Source organism: Tenrec ecaudatus, chromosome 1 (genome assembly GCF_050624435.1).
Source record: "Tenrec ecaudatus isolate mTenEca1 chromosome 1, mTenEca1.hap1, whole genome shotgun sequence".
In the NCBI taxonomy this organism is placed as follows: Eukaryota; Metazoa; Chordata; class Mammalia; order Afrosoricida; family Tenrecidae; genus Tenrec; species Tenrec ecaudatus.
The window spans coordinates 16,136,244-16,155,158 of NC_134530.1; the positions used below are offsets into that span (position 1 = coordinate 16,136,244).

At 54.7% G+C, this 18,915-nt stretch overlaps 1 protein-coding gene across 1 annotated transcript; it reads right to left on the reverse strand.

The window, feature by feature from the left end:
• Window positions 1-920: 920 nt before the first annotated feature.
• On the reverse strand, window positions 921-18,767 carry MAN2B1 (mannosidase alpha class 2B member 1). The gene is made up of 24 exons (XM_075547697.1): window positions 18,559-18,767; window positions 16,277-16,379; window positions 15,928-16,101; window positions 15,397-15,590; window positions 14,644-14,776; window positions 14,258-14,403; window positions 13,425-13,541; window positions 9,087-9,169; window positions 8,880-9,000; window positions 8,712-8,790; window positions 8,431-8,540; window positions 8,141-8,248; window positions 7,718-7,834; window positions 6,815-6,991; window positions 5,138-5,235; window positions 4,931-5,048; window positions 3,516-3,634; window positions 3,326-3,427; window positions 3,062-3,149; window positions 2,814-2,894; window positions 2,239-2,481; window positions 1,826-1,975; window positions 1,637-1,739; window positions 921-1,163 (listed from the first exon to the last, which is right to left on the reverse strand). The coding sequence occupies exons 1-24, from the start codon at window positions 18,718-18,720 to the stop codon at window positions 1,054-1,056; spliced, it is 3,036 nt and encodes a 1,011-aa protein (XP_075403812.1). The 5' UTR covers window positions 18,721-18,767; the 3' UTR covers window positions 921-1,053.
• Between the last annotated feature and the right edge of the window lie 148 nt (window positions 18,768-18,915).

Genomic DNA, 18,915 nt, shown 5'->3' on the forward strand with positions numbered 1-18,915 from the left:
AAGATGTTCAGGTGTAACACTGACTGAGTCCCACATGGACCCTCCAAACCTTCCGCACCTGTCCTGGGAGGTCCCTTTACACTTGCAGGGGTCCTCAAGCAATGGCCCAAGGCCACATGCGGCCCACCGGGCGTTTTTGCCCTGTGTTTTTTTACTTCAAAATAAGATATATGATATATACAGTGTGCACAGGAATTTGTTCATAGTTTTTTTTTGCTGTTTTGTTTTTAAAACTATAGTCCGGCGCTCCAACGGGTCTGAGGGTCAGTGTAAAAAGTTTGAGGAGCCCTGCTACAGAGTGAACTATCCAGAGACTCATGCTAACACTGACCTGCACTGGGCTGCAGGTGGCGCTGTGAGCATTCCCGAACTGCACAAGTCCCTCCATCTGTTCTACCTGCTGCCACACTCAAACTTAATCCCAACATCTTCTTCCTTGATAACAGACCCCGGAATTCTGCAGAAGCCCAGGAAGTGTCAGACTCTCTCTCCAGCTCCCGGGAGGTCCATGGCTCCAGCCCACCTGTCCAAAACTTCCCCTTGGGACTTGCCTCTGATACCATCTCTTCCCCCTGGAGCTCTCATTCTTCTCCCTCTGTGTTCAGCCCTGTAGAGTTAGGCCAGGGGCACCCAGGGGGGTGTGGTTCTCTGGGCCCACCTTCTGGTTCTCTGGGTCCTGCCTTCTGAAGCTTCTCCAGGCAGCTCCTCCATGGCCTGAGCCCAGGGGGAAGGGCAGCAGCAGACAGGGGAAGAGCAGTGGGTGGGACTGGGTGGCAAGTAGGGGGTGAGCAGTGTGTGAGAGTCTAGCAGGACCAGTCAAGGCAGCAAGAAGCCCATCTGCAAGCCGTGGGTCAGGTCAGCTAGGGTCTGGTCTTACCCCCCTCACATGCCCCAAACAACTCCACTCATTTATGCCTCAATCTGGGTCCTGGTGGTGACATTTTTTAATGGTTTTTGTTGGTGGCAGCAGCAGCCAGAGGACAAGGGAAGTGCCTCTCTCATCTCTGGGAGACAGGAAGGAACCCCGGCCCAGAAGGGGGCCTCTCGGCAGGTCTAGACATTCTTCTTCCATTGGACTGAGGCCAAGAAGGTGCGGATCTCCATGGGCTGCAGCGTGATGGCGGTGGGGTCCGGCAAGGAAGGCATGCTTTGGGTAGCAGGGCCTGGGGGAAGGAATTCAGGAAGATGAGTGAGGAAGCACAGAATTTCCTCTGCCTCACTTGCAGTCAGAGACCTCATCACAGCTGTGAACTTTGAAATCTGTCCACGGGGCTTTATCTCCAACCCTTAAATTACTTGCCAGGGCAACTTAATCCCAAGACATCGGGCCAGCTCCCTCATACTCTCAAGCCCCACCTCTGGCTGCTGAGCACACCCCCGGGTGCTGGGTACCACTGCAGGCCCTCATGCTGGGCTCCCACACCTGGACACTGAGGACCCCAGATTCCTAAGCGTTCTTCTTGGCGCTAAGTCCTTTTCCCAAACCCTCAACTACTCTTTGTCGGGTTGCTGGACTCACTTCAGACCCTCACGCTCTTGACCTGGATCTAGACAGCACCCATGATGGTCCTGCTGGTGTCTAGGTCCTTGCCCACGCCTCACACCATCCCAGCTCCCAGCCCAGGCAGGCCCTCACCCTTGTTGGTTGTCCACTTGAGCCTGGAAGCATGAGTCCGAAGCTGGTTGGCAGCCAGTGTGGTCTCTTGCAGGCGAGTGATGGTGAAGGTGGAGAACAGGTTCTGTGAGCAGAGGATGGGCCGACTGAGTGGGAGTCCACTGGGGGTCCCCCTTTTCCCTTCTTCCTAGTCTTCTTGTCTGTGCTCACCTGCAAATCCAGAGTCACGGGGGAGCTCAAGTTCCGGTCCTCCCCAACGGCGAACTGGTGCTCCAAGCGCAGCAGCAGCGTCTCTGGGTCCCAGCGGGCAAGTGTGAGCAGGTGCACTGAGGGGGGCAGCTCCTTGTTCAGCGCACAGAACTGCAAGAAAGGACAGCCGGGGGATCTGTGGGGGCGGGGCTTACTGTGGTCGGTGGGCGGGGCTTCGTGAGAGGGCGTGGCTTATCTGAGCCTGGGTTGGTGAGTGACCAAGAGGCATGGGACTGAAGGGAGACAGGGTTGGGACTATTTTATGGGTCCCTCTAGCCAGTTGGATGCAGGTAAAATGGATATGACTGAGCCTAGCACCCAATCTGCAGACTTCGAGCGGCTCCCCTGAATCTGCAGCGCCCTCTGCCCCTCACCTGCATGCGCGGAGTGGCCCCTTGGTGATAGAGGGCACTAGCTCCCTGGGACAGCACAATTTGTGGGGCCAGGACCTCCTTTTCTGCCAGCAGCCGGTGCCCGGTGGGCGCATCCCGGGCAGTGTCCAGCAGCACGAGGTGGTGACCTCGCACCCACAGCCCTGGCCCCTGCCCATCCGGGCCCGCCTCCTGCAGCGGCTCCCCAACTCCACGGGCATCATCTCTCAGCAGCCTTCGGTGCACCTAGTGGACAGAGGGGCCAGGAGACAGTGAGGGTCGGCTAGGGCATCGCTGGGCCAGAAAATGGAAAGAGGAAATATGTGGGGGGACAGTTCGGCTCTGTTAGGAAGGATACTCAGTTCCTAACAGGGGTCCTGGGTGGGGCAAGTCAGGGCTTGGAGAGGGGTCGCCCAGGGGCGGGACTGGATAAAACTATGGAGAGACCCTTGAATAGGAAAGATGAGAGAGCGTTATAAATCGTGGGGTCGCCTAGCAGGTGAGGCAGAAACAGGCTTCCGGTCGGTCCAACAAGGCCTGGTGGAGCCCATGCGTGGACACAGCTGCCACCCACTCACCATCAGCTCCAGGGAGCCATCGCTCAGGCTGCTGCCCCCCTGGGATCGGTCAGTCAGCACTGTCAGCTGTGTGTTCCCATCCTGGGAGGGGGAGAGGCAGGGCTGTAAGTCACGCCCAGTGGGAGGGGACAGGCAGGTCTGGCAGGGAGCCAAGGTGACTGGCCAGGCCTGCTGAGAGGTGCTGAGGATGAAGGGGGTTCCTCCAGCGGAGAAGGTTTCCAGGAGCAGGAGGGGAGGGTGGGGAGTACCGTGATGTAAATGCGGCTGTTGACTGGGAAGTAGTTTCCGGCCACTGGCTCGGTCTGGTTCAGGTTCCAGGTGGGCCGATAATTCCGCCTGTGGAGGTGCGGGGTTCCATCAGGCCTGGGGTCGGCCATCCTCCCCAGCTCACAGCTCCTCACGCCCTCCTCATCCTCACCTACCCACACACGATCGGCAAATGTCCCCACCACCCCTGGGCCCCAGGACCCCACCCATTCCTCCATGCCCTCAGCGTCCCCAGCCATGCCCACCTCCTCTCCAGGATCTCCCTTCCATTGCTGTCTGTGTAGAAGCGTCCATTCGTCTGCAGGGACGTGTCAAAGCGACTGATGACCTCCTTCCCCCAGCCGTCCCTGCGGTCAGTGGGAAGGCAGGGTCGTAGGCCTCATCTAACAGCCGCGCAGGCCCTGCCCTCGGGGCCATTCCAGTCAGAACACTCACCCCACAGGTATTGGCCCCACTGTCCACTCCATCTCCAAGTGCCTCTGCCCCCGGTACAGGCGAACCACCTGGGAGCACCAGGCCGAGAAGTTCTGGTGCAACTCCTGCACCAAGGCCGTCTGCGTGCCGAAGGGGAGGGGGGAGGAGAGAGCGCGGAGATGAGCCCACACCTGAGCAGGTAAGCCCTACGGAGGTCTGCCCTGCTGTGAACTCCACTCTTCCTGTACCAGGGTCAGCCCCACCAGCAGACAGCATGGGGACCCCACCTGTCTTGTCATGGCTACCTCATCCTCCAGGGTGGCCTATCAGCCGCTTGAATCCCCATCGCCCTTACTTCTTGTACGTTTGTAATCCTAGCGTCCTAGCTTGGCGCATGGCTACGTGGTCTACGTTGCAATCCCCGGCATCCTCTGAAGCTAGAAGGAGCTGTGTGACCAGTCTGCCCAGTGGAAAGTGACCTCCATAGATGAATACTTAGCTGGCCCTTTTCCTTGCCCGCTTGCTCATGGGGAAGCTGTGATGGCTGAAGCCTGGGATCAGGAGGTAGAAGCTGAACGCTGAAGGCAAAACCACAAGAGGGAAGGAGCCTGGGTGACCGGGGAGCGGCCTCACCTGCCTTGGACTGCTTGGCCAGACTTTATGCTAGAGCACTATTTCCCCAAGTAGGCGATGCCGCCTTCTGTGGGGCGCGGGCACGAGGACAACTCGGGCAGGTCCCTACACTTTATCCTGCCTTGTGGGCGATCGCATGAAAGTTTTTCATTTGTTGGGGTCACAGAGTTTTTTTGACCTAAAAAGGGGCTGATGGCAGTGCCTCTGGAGAGCTCCGTCACAGTAGGCAAAGCGATACCCTAATTCAGTGACAGAAGGTCTGAAGCTGCTCACCTTACAGGGAGGTGGGGAAGTGTAGATGACAGGGCTGGCAACGCCCCTCCACATCGCTGGAACATGTCTGCACCCTCAGATATGCCTCTACATTAGACTTTCTCCGGTGTGAATTCACAGTGACCGCCCCAAACAGGTACGCCTCACACCACAGACCCTTGGTGAGTTCCAAACAGTTGCGACAGCCCTGCCCATTTGTGGCCCAAGTGGTAACACCCACCTCCAATTTCCAAGCCTAAGTCAGAATCCCGACCCCCGTGGCAGGTGAGCGCCTTCCGTGTGTGATCCCTCAGACAGATCCACACCAGTCCATCGAACCCTCAACTAGAACTCTTGAGTATCAGATGGGAGCCCCTTTATCTGATGAGATGTGAATCCTTCCTTCCACCCTACCATATCCCATACACACTCGGTCCCCTTCCTCAAAAATGTCTTCACACCCTGCACCTAATCCCACAGCTCCTACCATCATCCTCATCCCACCATCATCCTCATCCCCATCTGCCCACTCATCATTCCAGGCCACAGACCTTCACCAGACGAGTCTCAGCCCAGCGTCTCACGGGCAGTGGATTTGGTTGGTCTGGTCTGAAGATGTAGGCACCTGAGACCTGGGAGCTTACGTTGTTGCCTTCACTGGCATTGTACCTGAGGTCGAGGCAGACGAGAGTCAGGTTAGAGGGCCCAGGGCTCCACTCATATCCCCTCCCTGACCTGGTGGTGATCCACATCCTCACCAGAAGAAAGCTTGGCGAACAGGCAGCCGGAGGTTCTGGTCCAGGTTCTCAATCTCCATCAAGAGCCCTGTGTCAGAGTTGAATGAAGCCCGGATGTGCTGGACAGAGAAGGTGGACAGATGTTACTGATCATCACCTCAGGCAAGAGTAGTTCTGTCCTTCCCAGAGGTGAGGACAGAACCCTACAGTCACCCTTGTGACTTCACTTCTCACATCAGAGCCTACTTGCAAGCCCTTTCCGTTTGCTTTATCCTATATGTGACCACACCTCACCATGTCCACACTTCTCTGGTCAGAGCTGACCCATCACAAGCCAAGACCATGGCCTCTTCCCTGTTCTGATCGCTTCCTCCTTCCACCCCTAGTCTGTGTCCCACTCCCTCAGCAGCCAGAAAGTTCGTCCTAAATCCCAGCAGGGGGCTCCTCTGCTTGCAACCAGAGCCAACTCCAGGCAGACACTGGAATCTCAATGCCCAGGATGCAAGAGGCTTTAGGAATATGGAGAAATGTTTGAAGTTTTCGTTGTTTTAGGTTTCTGGAGAAAACTTGAATTAAAAAAATGAATATGTAATAAGGAATCCATCGTGGATTCTATTTATCTTTAAACCAATATCCTTTTAATATTCTTTTTTTTTTTGTAGCAAGGAGTCTTTACTAGGATGGAAGCAAGTCTGGGACAAATAGGATTGGCCGCTATTACAATGTGCAGTTAATATTCTTTTCTAGAGGAAAGGGATCACACAAACAAAGGCCCTCCCCCTCAAAACAAAACAAGTCACAACAAAGTCCCTGCCATCAAGTCAATTCTAACCCATAAGGACCCCTTAGGACAGAGGAGAACTGGGTTTCTGAGGGTGGAAATCTTTTCAGGGGCAGAAGATTTGCATCTTCCTCCTGAAGAATGCCTGGTGGGTTTGAACCTTGGATCTTATGGTTAGCAGCCCAGTCAATACTTAACCCACTAGTGCTCCTAAAGATCCTCAGAAAAGCAAATCTAACTCATTGCCATCGAGTCGATGCTAACTCAGAACAACCCTACAGGACAGGCGGAAACTGCCCCAGTGCGCTCCAGAGATTGTAACTCTTTATGGGAGTAGAGAGCCCCATCTTTATGCTGCTGAGCAGCTGGTGGTCTTGAACTGCTGACCTTACAGTTAGTAGCCCAACTCGTAACCACTAAGCCACCAGGTCCTCAGAAACCTTAACGAAGCAGGACTCTTCCTGTGGTTCCTTCTTGATAAAAGTCAAAGTCCTCCCTTCACGCCTTAAGGGAGCGCCTGCCCTCCTCTCTTCCCATGCCCACCTGGCACTCTGCTTCAGCCACACTGGGTTCCTTGTGTCCCTGAACCAAGCAATGTTCTGCCTTGGGCCTTTGGGGCATGTGCTCTTTCCCGACCTGATCCCTTTCTTCCCCAAATAGCTCCCTCGCTCACTTTCCTCTGTGTTCCCCTCAACCAGTGCCTTCTCAGAAAGGTCTTCCCTGATGGTCTATCCACCATGCTCTTGGACGCCCACCCAGGCTCACACTGGGTCCTCATCACAGCCCCAGGAGAGGTCACTCACTCAAGGACAAGATGGCAGGAGGAGAGCTGCTACACCATGAAATCAGGACCCTGTGACCCAGAGTCCACAAAGGATGTCATGGTGTCAGGGCAAGGGACTTGAATGGGGTCTCACCTCATTTTGTATGACCAGGGCTCGAATTCTTGGCTTGGGTCTGTGTGTGCGGGACTTGGGGCTCCGGCTAGGCAGCCGGGCCACGGAGTAGGTGCTGAAGCCCAGGGCAGGCACTGAAGCAGGGAAGAGCAGCTCTGGGGGGTGCTCCTGACTGTTTGACCCCGGAAGTACCACCACCTTGGATAACAGGGAGGACATCAGAGTCAAGAGGCTGTAAATACATACACAATGGGACACTGCGTGCTGAGGCCACACTCAGGGAGGGAATTCTGAAGTCTTGAAATGGGGTGGAGACCCTGGGGGGAGGGGGGCAGGGGAACATCAGTATTTCTGAGGTAAAGATTTCAGAGAGAGGACATTCCTTTGTTCACATGGGAGAAAAAAATCCACGGAGTCAACAGAGAGACTGAAGGAGGGAAAGAAGTGAGAGAAAGATTCTTGATGGAAGAGGTGTTGGGGGGGACCATGTGTCAGGGGTGGACCCCATGTGTGTCAGAGTACAACTGTGCTCCATAGGTTTTCAATGTCTGAGCCCCCTTCCCCCAGTCGGGCCCAGAAATAAATTAGGCTGCCTTTCTTCTAATGTGCCTCTGGGTGGGCTAGAACCTCCAACCTCATGGTTGGCAACTTTGGAGTCAATTCAACAGCAAGTGGTTTGCCCGATGTGTGTGAATATCCTTCTGAGAAGGACTAAAGAGAGGGGAAACCGTTTCATGAGGAGGTATTCAAAAGGGGGAGATATCCCTAAAGGGATGCTGAGGGGCAGCGAGGGAGATATTTATGGTGGGGTGGTAGGAAGTAGGGATCGTAGGTCGCAGGACAGGAAGAAATGCCTGCAGTGAAGAGGTCCTTGGAGAGGTGCTTCAAGTGGGAGGGAATCAGATCTTTGTTGGAGGGTCTCACTTCACTGGGCACCGTCACACCACTGGGGTCCTTCACAGAGAAAGCACCTTCACCGACCGGCAGCCGGACCATCCAATCTATCTTGCGCCCCAGGGGGTTATACACGGTGACCTGGAACTGGGGAAGGCGTGTCAGGGCGGGCATAAGTCACTCGCAAGTTTGTTCCAAACCCACCCACCAGGCTCCCCCACGTGGTGCACCCTGCGGCTCCCATGGAAACATCCCTGGGTGGTTCCCCAGAGAACAATTCGGTTAACAACCCTCGAAAATGCAGACCCGAGCCCCGCCTCCCTTCGCCCCGCCCCCAAAGAGGCGATCCTCTTACATCTGCTATTGACCCCGCCCACAAATCAGCACACACACACACACACACACACACACACACACACACACACACCCCGGCCCCTCCCCTGCCCGGCTCACTTTTGCTGTGGTCTGGCTGAGCGGACAGACGCTGACATTGAGCTCCCTGCAGAACGCAAACTGCTCCTTGGCGCCCCTGAGCCGCGCCAGAGCGTTGCTCAGAAGCACCTGGCGAGAAGCGTAAAGGAGCGCATCAGCCCGAGATGCCGCTCCTCGCGGCCCCGCCCCTCTTCATCCGAGCTAGCCCCGCCCCCTGCCCGGACCCCACCCACTCCCGTCTCTGCTCCCCGCCCCCAGTTCCGCCCCTTCGTCGCCCGGCCTTTTGGGAGCCTCCCCTTAGGGCCGCACACCTCACACGGGCCCCAGCCCTCAGCCAGCTGGCGCGCGTAGTCATCAGCCACGTGCTGCCGGGAGGTGCCGCTGACGGCGTCGTGATGCTGGAGCACGGCCATCGCCTCCCCTGGGGGTGGGAAGGTGAGCTGGGCGGGGCCTCCAGGGGCCACTCGCAGCGACCAATGCAGCCATAGAAGCTCCAGTGCACGTCGGAATGGTACTTAAGAGCGGTGGGACGGGTCCAGCCCCAGTCTCCCCCCATCCGCCACGCCCCCGTCCGCACAGACCCGACACCTACTGAGGGGCGCACTGTCTCCAGAGCCATAGGGTCCCGTGTTGGCCTGGGGTCCCACCAGCGCCTCCAGCTGGTTGCATACCTGGCAGGCACAGGTGTGTTGGGGTAACCAAGCCTGCCCATTGCGGTGCCCGCCCCTTGGTCATCTCCTTGAGCCAGACACCCGCCCACCTGCAGAAAGTTGTAGCTGAGGCGCTCATAGCGTTTGAGGGCCGGCCGGCTGGTGAAGTAACCGGTCCAGAACTTGTGGGGGCCATCGGCGTAGGGGAAGAAGTCATCTTGTTTGACCGACCTGCGGGGGCGGATCGCAGAGGTAGGGCGCTGAGGGCTGGGCCCACAGGCGTCCCAATACCCCCAGACGGGCGTGTCCCCAAATACCAGTTGAGGTTGGCCTTGTTCAGCTCCTGGAGGTAGCAGGCAGGGGTGGAGTAGAGCACGTTGACTCGGCTCCCATTGGCCTGCTGCAGGGGGAAGAAGAGGTACAGGCCCCTGGAGTCGTGTCTTCCCAGGAGGGCTTGCAGGGGGCAGGTACATGCGTCGACACGTGTGCGCACGCGCGCAGCAGATGCGCTAATAGACATTCTGAGGGCAAGCCCACAGTCTAGTGGGGATGGGAGTATCCGGCCAAAGCCACATTACCGTGCTTGAAAGAGTCTCAGAGATACAAGAACAGACCTGAGATTTGACGAAACTTCTTTTGGTTTTTTTAAGTGATTTTCAAAAATTTTAACTTTGTATTGTGAATTAGGTGAGGGTGTACAGATCAGATAGAGAATTACGTTGAGACCGGCATGGGAGAGAAGATGGTTTGGACAGAGCATGCGCAGAGTCCGTGCATCGCATTGGGACTACATTTCCCAGAACCGTTGGCTAACCCCAGCAGAAGTTCCCCTGCCGCCCGACAATCTCTTGCTGAGAACGTTTCTAAGTGTGCATTTCACAGCGGGGGAAATAAGAAAATACTGGGCCTGGCTGGCAAAATTTTTCTTCCTCCTAGGAGTCTTTCAATCAAATTATCCTTGCGGAAACCCTTTCTGTACCTCTCAAAGTAAATCTTAATTTTGTTAAGGCAACCACTAAACTCCGGCACCAAACTCGAGCTCATCCGTTTTGTATTCAACAGTTTACCAAGTCTCCCAATGGCTTACCCTGTTATTAAAGTTTGCAAAACAGCTTGAATTCTGTTACTGTAAACGTTCACGGAGCAGTTGGGGTGGGGGGAGAGAATGGTAGCATTACAAAAAAAATAAAATAATAAGGACGCCCATTGTCCGCAAGCCCTCATGACCCCGTGTGTTAAGGAGCTCTTGGACATTCTAGTGCGGGAATAAGCATTTGTACCAAAGTGACTCAAGTTTTATAATGAATGGGGGCTCCTTTTTCAAGAGAGGAAAGCAGGGGACCAAGAAGGTTAGGCGCCTTCTGCTGATACTGGGTCCTCAGTGCCCAGCACACAGTAGGTGCTCAATAAATAGCTGAGTAAATAAAGGGAGTGCACACGTGACTGCACACCTCCACACATCATCATATGCTTATTTACCAACCTAGGCACTTAACACTGCCTACTCAGCCCACTATGACTCAGTTCTTCAACCCATCTAGATTCCAGATATAATCTAGAACCAGAGAAACCAGTCCTTGCCCTCATGGAATTCACAGCCAAGCTGGGAAGAGAGACTTTAAACAGTCAGTTGGTTCTAGTTGGCCTGGATGTGGGTCCACGTGGAGCCTAGGGTTTGGTGAAAGCTGGCTGGCAGAGGAAGCCTTGCAGCTGACGTTAGAGGAGAAGCGGGCATCTTTCCATCAGAGGCCATGACAATAACCACCACCATTAGCACTTATTACGTGCCAGGCGCTATTCGTTTGCTCTAAACCAGGGGTCCTCAAATTTTTTAAACAGGGTCAGTTCACTGTCCCTCAGACCCGTTGGAGTGCTGGACTATACTTTTTTTTAAAACTATGAACAAATTCCTATGCACACTGCACATATCTTATTTTGAAGTAAAAAACAAAATTGGGCAAAAACACCCGGCAGGCCAGATAAATGTCCTCAGTGGGCCACATGTAGCCCACAGGCCATAGTTTGAGGACCCTTGCTCTAAACAAATGAACCCATTACACTCTCATGTAACAGCCCTGTGAGGTGATGACCACCATTTAAATCCATTTTATAGACTAGGAAACAAAGGCACTGAGCACTTAAGACCATTGCTGAAGGTCACCAGGCAGTAGGTGGCAGAACCAGGATCGCAACCAAAGAGTTCATTGGCAGAGTCTAAAACAGAGTCTGCAGAGGAACTGTCAGGGGCAGCAGAGAAAACAAGAGAGTGGCACCCTGGCAGCCAAAGGGTATGGTACTTGCTCAGCGGAGTAAGTGGTTGAGGGTGTTGAAGGCTCCTCGGGGATGGGGGAAGGGCTGAGAAATATCTGCTGGCAGGTGCTCAGTGGCCAGTGGTGTGGCTTTGAGCAGTCTTCATGAAACGGCAACACAGGAAGTGAGGGAGTTGAGGTGAGGATGTGGAGAGTGGGCAGGCAGATAACGCTGAGGATGGTGTGAACCCTTCCTTGCCTGAGTAAGCCTTGTGCGAGCCAGCGGTCCTTGTGGCTGAGCCATCAGAGAGGCCCACCTGCTGATTTGGCTGAGAAGAGGCTATCCTCAGCCGGGAAGTGTCCTGTGCATTTCTGACCCTGAATTGTCACCTGTTAATGTCACAACTGGGCCAATAAGGGAGCGTAATGATTAATGTAGAAAAGAGTGAAGTTGTCAAGGATTTTATCTTGCTGGGATCCACAATCGATGCTCATGGAAGCAGCGGCCAAGAAATCAAAGGACGCGTTACATTGGGTAAATCTGCTGCACGCGGCCTCTTTCAAGTATTGAAAAGCAAGGCCGTTACTTTGAGGACTGACCCTCACCATGGTATTTTCTGTCCCCTCGTATGCATGTGCTAGTTGGACACTGAATGAGGTAGACCGAAAAAGAATGGATGCATGTGAATTGTGGGGCTGGAGAAGAATATTGAAAGTACCATGGACTGCTCAAAGGACAAACAGATCGGTCTTGAGAGACAAGTCCCTGGATAAGAACATCGTGCTTGATCAAGTTGAGGAGCAGAGAAAAAGAGGAAGATACTTAATGAGATCGGTTTGATACGATGACGGCCACAAAGTGGTCCAACTCAAGAACAATCGTGAGGGTGGCACGGGACCAGGCAGTGTTTTTTTCCTTTGTACCCAGACCTCTGCCAAGCATGCCATCCTTTCCCAGGGACCAATCTCTCCTGATAACACGCCCACAGTACGGGAGACTCAATCTTCCCATCTTTGCCTCGAAGGAGTATTCTGGCTTCAATATCAATATGAGGCTGCACACAGACACACCTCCGCCCTCCAACCTTCTTACCAATTCTGACACTAGCCGACCTTCCCACAACACCCTCTACTTCTCTTCTGGGTGCCAAGACTTCATTGCCTTGGCCCCCAGAACTCACAAACCATACTCAACAATCATGGGGTCTGTCCGAGAAGTCATTCTTGTTGTTGTTACTGGGTGCCACCAAGTCAGTGCCCCCCAGGGGTATATTAGAAGACCACAGCCCACCCGTTTTTATACCAAACTCCCACCTCACTGCCCTTGAGTTGGTTCCTGTGCAGATAAGACTCTATGGGATCGGGTAGAATTGCCCGTGTAGGTTTCCCAGCAGACTCTAAATCTTTATAGGAGTAGAAAGCCTCGTCTTGCTCTCAGGGAGTGGTTGGTGGTTTTGAACTGCACACCTTGCCTTTAGCAGCCCTGAGCACAACCCACTATGCCACCAGGGCTCCTACCCATTTACAAAGGCCCCTAGAAAGAAGAGCACTCCTGCTGCCATTTTCATTTTAGCCCAAGCGAGGCACCTGTTGGACTTCTGGTCTGCAGAATAGGCAGACAGTACACTTCTGTCATGGTAGGCCACTGAGCGTGAGGTTGTTTGTGGCTCAGGGCACAGAGTTAGTGTGGGATATAAAAAGGATTTTCCCCAGTTTGTCTCCCCCAAATATATGTCAGACCTAGGACACTGCTTTCAACTCATGGTAAATGATTGTCCAGTTATCTCCCTGACGGCATCAGCCATCCAGAGCAAGCAGGCTACTGTCTGGTCCACCGTAGGTGGGGCTCACTCCCTGCTGTTAGGGACAGTGGATTGCTTTCCCTGAAGGGCTCAGTATAAATCAACCAGCTCAAGGATGATCAAGGTTAGGCTGCCATCATGAATCTAGGATCCTCCCATCTTGTCACATGTGTACCCCTAATCCCTCCTCTTCCTATTGCGTGTACACCCCTAGATTGTCCCCCTCCCACTGCTGTATTGCCTATGGTACAACCCCTTCCTGTGACATAGCTCGTTACCTGTAATCAGGGGGCTTGTACACCCCCCTCAAAGATATATAAGCCTTGGTTAGAAATAAATCGCTTGCTCTTTCTCCTCCCCTCTACTCTGCCCGCGCTCTGCACGGACCTGGCTGCTGAGATCATGGCCATCCCGGAGGTGAGCATGAGACCATAAAATGTATCTGCCTCCTTTGATTAATCTTTTCTCTTACCTCTCCTATTCTCTATGACTTTACTATGATCTGTATATATTATAACACCTGTGATATTTGTCAGGGGCTGGTGATCCAGACCGGACTAGCAGCACACGTGGGCACACAGGCCCCAGGGATGGGCCCACTGACCTGGCTGTTGACCATCTGGATGAGCTTGTCAAGGTTCTTGAACCACGTGTTGGCATTCTCGTATTGGAAGTCTGAGCCCATGGTCATGATGGTGTGATTGGTGCGGTAGTGCCGGCCCTGCAGGTAGGATAGGGCTGCCCTCAGGCCAGAGTGTCTTGGCCCACCCCCACCCCGCTGTATAGCTGTGTCCTGGGTACATGGAAGATCAAGTGTGTACATAAGGAGGTTGGGGAGGATATGGGAACTGTGTACTTTCTGGCCAATTTCTATGTAAACCTGAGACTGCTCTTAAAAAATGAAGTCGGTTACAAATAATAACCATAATCATGTGTCAGTGGCACATGGGAGCATAGGGCCTGGCCATAACAATTGTCAGTGGTTCCGCTGGGTTCCCTTGGGCTGACCACACAGGGGAGGGCTCCACAGGGCTGTGCCAGGCTGTGTCACGGTCATGGGGAGAGTATGCTGTGGGGAGGGATCTATGTGCTCTGATCAGGACCCCAAAGCCACTGCCATGGACTCCAGCCCATAGCAACCCCACAGGACAGGGGAGACCTGCCCCATGGGGATTCCCCAAGCTTTATTCCTTAGCGCAGCAGACAAGCAGAGCTTTCTCCTGCAGAGCGGCTGGTGGGCTCAAACTGATGACCGTCACATAGGCAGCCAGATGCTTAACCACTGCACCACCAGGGCTCGGAACAGGAAGATACCCCAATCTGAGAGGAAGGACATGGGGGTGGCGAATGGGAACCTCCTGACGGGCAACGTCCGAGCCACACGCAGGGCCCTGCATTCTCGACACCAGTCCCGTAGGCCCAGGACACTAGGCTCACCTGGGCAGCAGCCACCTGCAGGAAGTAAGTGACCACCTCCTTGGCGTTGTACTCGGGGCTGCGAGGGTCATCCACCACAGGGTCGTCGTCGCACAGGCTGTCCCAGCACATATAGTCCGGGGGGTTGTACATGTTGGGGAGCACGCCTGCAGGCCACGCCAGGTCAGGGGTGGCCCAGCACCCCAGACCTGCCCGAGGGCCGAGACCTGCCATCCTCTGCCCAGAGCAGGTGACGGAATTTGTGAGAACCCGGTGCAAAATGAAAATGCGGGGACCGTGCTCAGAAAGCACGAAGACTGTCCAGACAGCCACCTCGGGGCATTCAGTCAAGGGCTCGGCGACTGCCCAGTCCACACACCCGTGGGGTTACCTCGGCACCTGCTCACCGGTGAAGAGGTCAGCGGTGGGGGGCTTCAGGCTGGTGCTGGCCCGCCACACCTGCTCCATCTCCAGCATCTCCTCCCGAACCTTCTTATCTTGGTAATCCAGGCGACCGAAGAAGAAGCCGTCGAAGCCCATCTGGGGGTCAGCACACGGGGGAGGGCAGTGTGAACCAGGTCCACCTCTGCAACCACCAACTGATCCCAAATCCAGCCTGCGAGGGGTGCAACAGAGCACTGGGAGGAAGGAGTTCTAATTCCAGGAAGGCTTCCAGCACCTTCCCGAGTTTGAGGATGAGTCAGAATCACAGGAGTTCTGGGAGAGCTGGGAACCTGGAGCCAGGGGAATCCACCTCCAGCATCCCACCCTGGGGCAGGGAGCTTGGTCCCAGCAGATGGAGTCAGGCCTGGTTCAGAAAGACTGCCATCCTCTCCCCTGCCTGAACCGGGGCGGGTCAGAGCAGGGAAAGGAAGTGGGGTGAGAGGCAGGTTTAAAAGCAGGGCTGGCCTCCACCGGCCATCGAGCTTGGGGATTACAGCAAATAATAAGGGGTCAGAGCCACACAAAACGGTCATGGGAGGGAGGAAGCAGGGTCAGCTTGGGTCAGCACATCCCATGGCTAGGCTAGAGCAAGAAAGGGTGGGGATTCACAGCTCAACCAAGGGATGGGGCTCAGGGTCTTGACTCAGTGAAGGGTGGGTTGGCATGGCTGTGGAAAGGGTCAGAGCAAGTGGCCCCAGAGAGGTCAGGAAGGGCACCTGTGCAAACAGTGACGCCTGCTCCCGCGAATGGCCAAAGGGATCGATGTGCCAGGCCACACGGGGGCGCCCAGCGGTACCGAACGTGTCCTCCAGGAAACGCAGCCCCAACGTCATCTGGTCCACGATGGCGCCGTAGTGGGTGGATGCCTCATCATTCATCACCCAGCCGCCGTTGGCAAACTCCAGGCGCCCTGTGCCGTTAGGAGCACAAGGAGGGTGATTCAGTGAGGCTTTCAGGGCCAAGAGGGAGGGCAGGACCTGCCCACGCGCCAGGCCTAGAGGATGAAGTGGGGTCATCCCCAGGCCTGTGTAGCCAGATCTGAGGCAAAAGGCTCCATGCGTGACAGGTTTTGCAGAGGATCTACTCTCCAGAGGAGATGGGGCTTTGCAGGACCCATAGGAGTTCTCCAAATAAAGGGAGATTCCAGACAAGTGGGCCCCAGGCAGGCACAGCCTGCAACCAGCAGGCTCTAATCTCAGAAGCCTCGGGCTGGGCTTCTTCTTCTCATTTCCTGAGGGCAGGCTCACCCTGGCGCACAAGGTCCCGCACCAGTTCCTGCGTTGTCTTGGTCTGCTGGTGCCACCACCGGGCGAAGAAGGCAATCTCCACATAGACGAAGCGGCGGGTGGGGTCGACCAGCAGGGCAGAGACTACCGAGTCCAGGATGTACTGCACGCCTGCACGCTGGATGTCGTTGCGGACTGCGGACACAGGGGCCAAGGGTGTCAGGCAGGGCAGGAGGGGCCAGGGAGAACATTCTGAGACACAGGAACCCAGGCCGGGCATTGCCCTACCCCAATATCCACAGCCCCCGGGGGATCGGAGGGGCTCAGAGGGTTATGGGAATCCAGGGACCAGCCCCCGCCCACTACTCACTGCCATAAAAGTACTGGTCCACAGTCTTGAGCCAGCCCACGTCGTCATGGGTGTGGGCCACCAGGTGAACGTTGAGCATGTCCGGCTTCACCTTGGGGCATGTCTGCACAGGGAGCCCAAACACACACACACACACACACACACACACACACACACACACCATGTTAGTAACCCCAGGGTACCGGGGCACGAAGGGGAAAGGCACGCATAAGCTTTGATCTAGCAGGCAAGTGGCTTTGAAGTGGTGAGTCAGTGGCCCGATCCTGACTGTGTGCAGAGACTAGGGCCCATTCACGAGGGCACACTCAGACTCATCCCTTGGATACATACAACTCACATGTCACACGACCCCACGGGGTAGCTCTCACTCACACCATGGGAGGATGGCGGGAGACCATGGAACGGATGCTTACTGCTTCCTCCAGTGTTTCAGAGTAGAATTCCACAGGACTTTCTTTCAGAAATAGACAGAGTGGTGAGCAAGATTTGTGAGCAAGGCTGTGGCCATTTTGATTGGAATCGGCCATGTGGAAGGAGAATCCATGTGGCTATACGTTTTATCACTGTATGGTCAGACAGCCTCCAGGATTCAAAAAGGAGTTTGGGATGTCAGTTGCTATTTGAATCCTGCTAGGAGACAAACCGACCCCTCCAGCTTTCTCAGTCATTGTAGACAATTGATAAGGAGTGGTCATTTGAAAAGTTGGCGTCCAGGTCGTAAATTTTTAAGGTGTTTATGGACTCCCTGTGTTCTTCTGCACTCAACTGTGTTTTATGGTTTTATGTCCTGTGTCTTAAGAATTACAGTCCAGCGCGAAACTGGCCAATCACTACAAGACAGATGTTTTACGAGGCCACTGCTGTACAGGAAAAAGCAAGACAAGACATCTCACAGTAATAAAAGAAACAGACTCCGATGGTTAGGGGCTGGAGCGGGCAGCAATGGAGGCAGGGTGAAGTACTGCTTAGGTCCCCTAAATTATTAGGCCTACTCGCCCCCTTTTCAGAAACAAAAAGCGCAATGCCCTCATGGCAATTTAGTATATAATCCAGGACAACAGCTATATGCTTTTGCAGACCCCTTGGAAGGTTCCAGCACACACACACACACACCCCTGCAGGGGACAGTATTGCTCACTTTGGGAAACACTGGGCTAGTGGGCAGACAGGAATTAATTTGGGTGAAAGGAGAAAATAGTATTCCGTGAGAGGGAAAAATCAAACGGGGCGGGGGTAAAGGGGCACAGAGGGACAAACTTTGAGGAAGATTGATAAGTAGTCTAAATTGTTGAATAAAAAATTGATGATCTGAAATGGAAACTGGTACCTGACTCAAATTTTTATTTTTTAGATTCAAGATTTTTAAACAAAGTTACAGCCCACTTACGTGTAAACTTTGATCACTATTGCTAGATGAATAATAAGTAAATATAGCACTTTGGGATAAGTTGAGCACCCACTAAACAGCCACAATTGTTGTCATCTTAGAATGGTAGCCTTTTTCTCTTTCTCTTTTCTACTTGGAGTGATATGAATAAGGCTCATAGCTCCAGGGCCTGGACCCACTATTTGGGGCCCCAGGATCACCTGGCCTTGCTTCCTCCAGACATTCTGGGTAGTCTCAAACCTCCAACTTTGGGGCTAGCAGCTGAGGGCTTAACCGTTTGTCAAGGACTCCATAACCAACAGGGGTAACTGATGTTTACTAAGCATTTGTAAAAGCCAGACAGCCATATTCTCTGGGAGGTGACAGCCATATTCTCCCAAATGCAGAAGAGGAAATGGGTTCGGGGAGATGATGTGACGCGTAGCACGGGACCACAGAACCAGGAAGTGAAGGAGACAAAAGAAACCGGAACTCCGGACAGGCAAGGCCCAGAGTCCAGTTATCGACCAGTACCCCTCCTCACCGCTGCTCATACCTGCAGTCCCAGGCAGCTGCAGGCAACATGCAAAGTCCAAGCGAGCCACCTGAACGAGGCGCCCCATCAGGAGCAGCCTTGCAAACCCACGGCGCAGTCAAACTTCTTAATGACACAGAGCACACACTGTCAGGCTAGCAACATTGCCAGCCCACCGTCAGCGACGCAGAGACCCTAATTCAGACACGGTAGAACTTCCTGCGAGCAGCTCGCTTCATCTGTGTCCCGCGGGGAGGCTGGACTGGGTTTGCAGTCAGCAGCCCACTGCCTAATCCACAGCGCCCTAAGCACCCCCAAAACACAACCAGTCACACTTCCGCACGGTGCGCGGGTACATTTCCGTCCACGGGCCCCACTCACCTCGTACGGCGAGATCGGAGTGCTGAGCACCGGCAGCAAGACGAAAACGAGGAAGAAGACAGAGAAGAGCGGCGGCCGCGGCGCGCGGGGGCTCGTCCAGCACCCCACCGCGCGCTGGCCTCGGCCCGCACCAACCCCAGCAGCCCCGGAGCCCGTGCCCATGGCTCCGCCGCCACTGCCGCCTCGGGTGGCTCCCCTGCCGGACTCAAGCCAGGCACAGCCCCGCCCCCAGAATCTGGGCTGGCCAATCGGCGCAGAGGAAGGCGGGGCTAGAACACAGGCGGACAAATCAGGGGACCAAAACTGGCCGCCTTAGCATCCGGTGTCACTAGAAGGCGCTTGCCTTAGGAGAAGGGG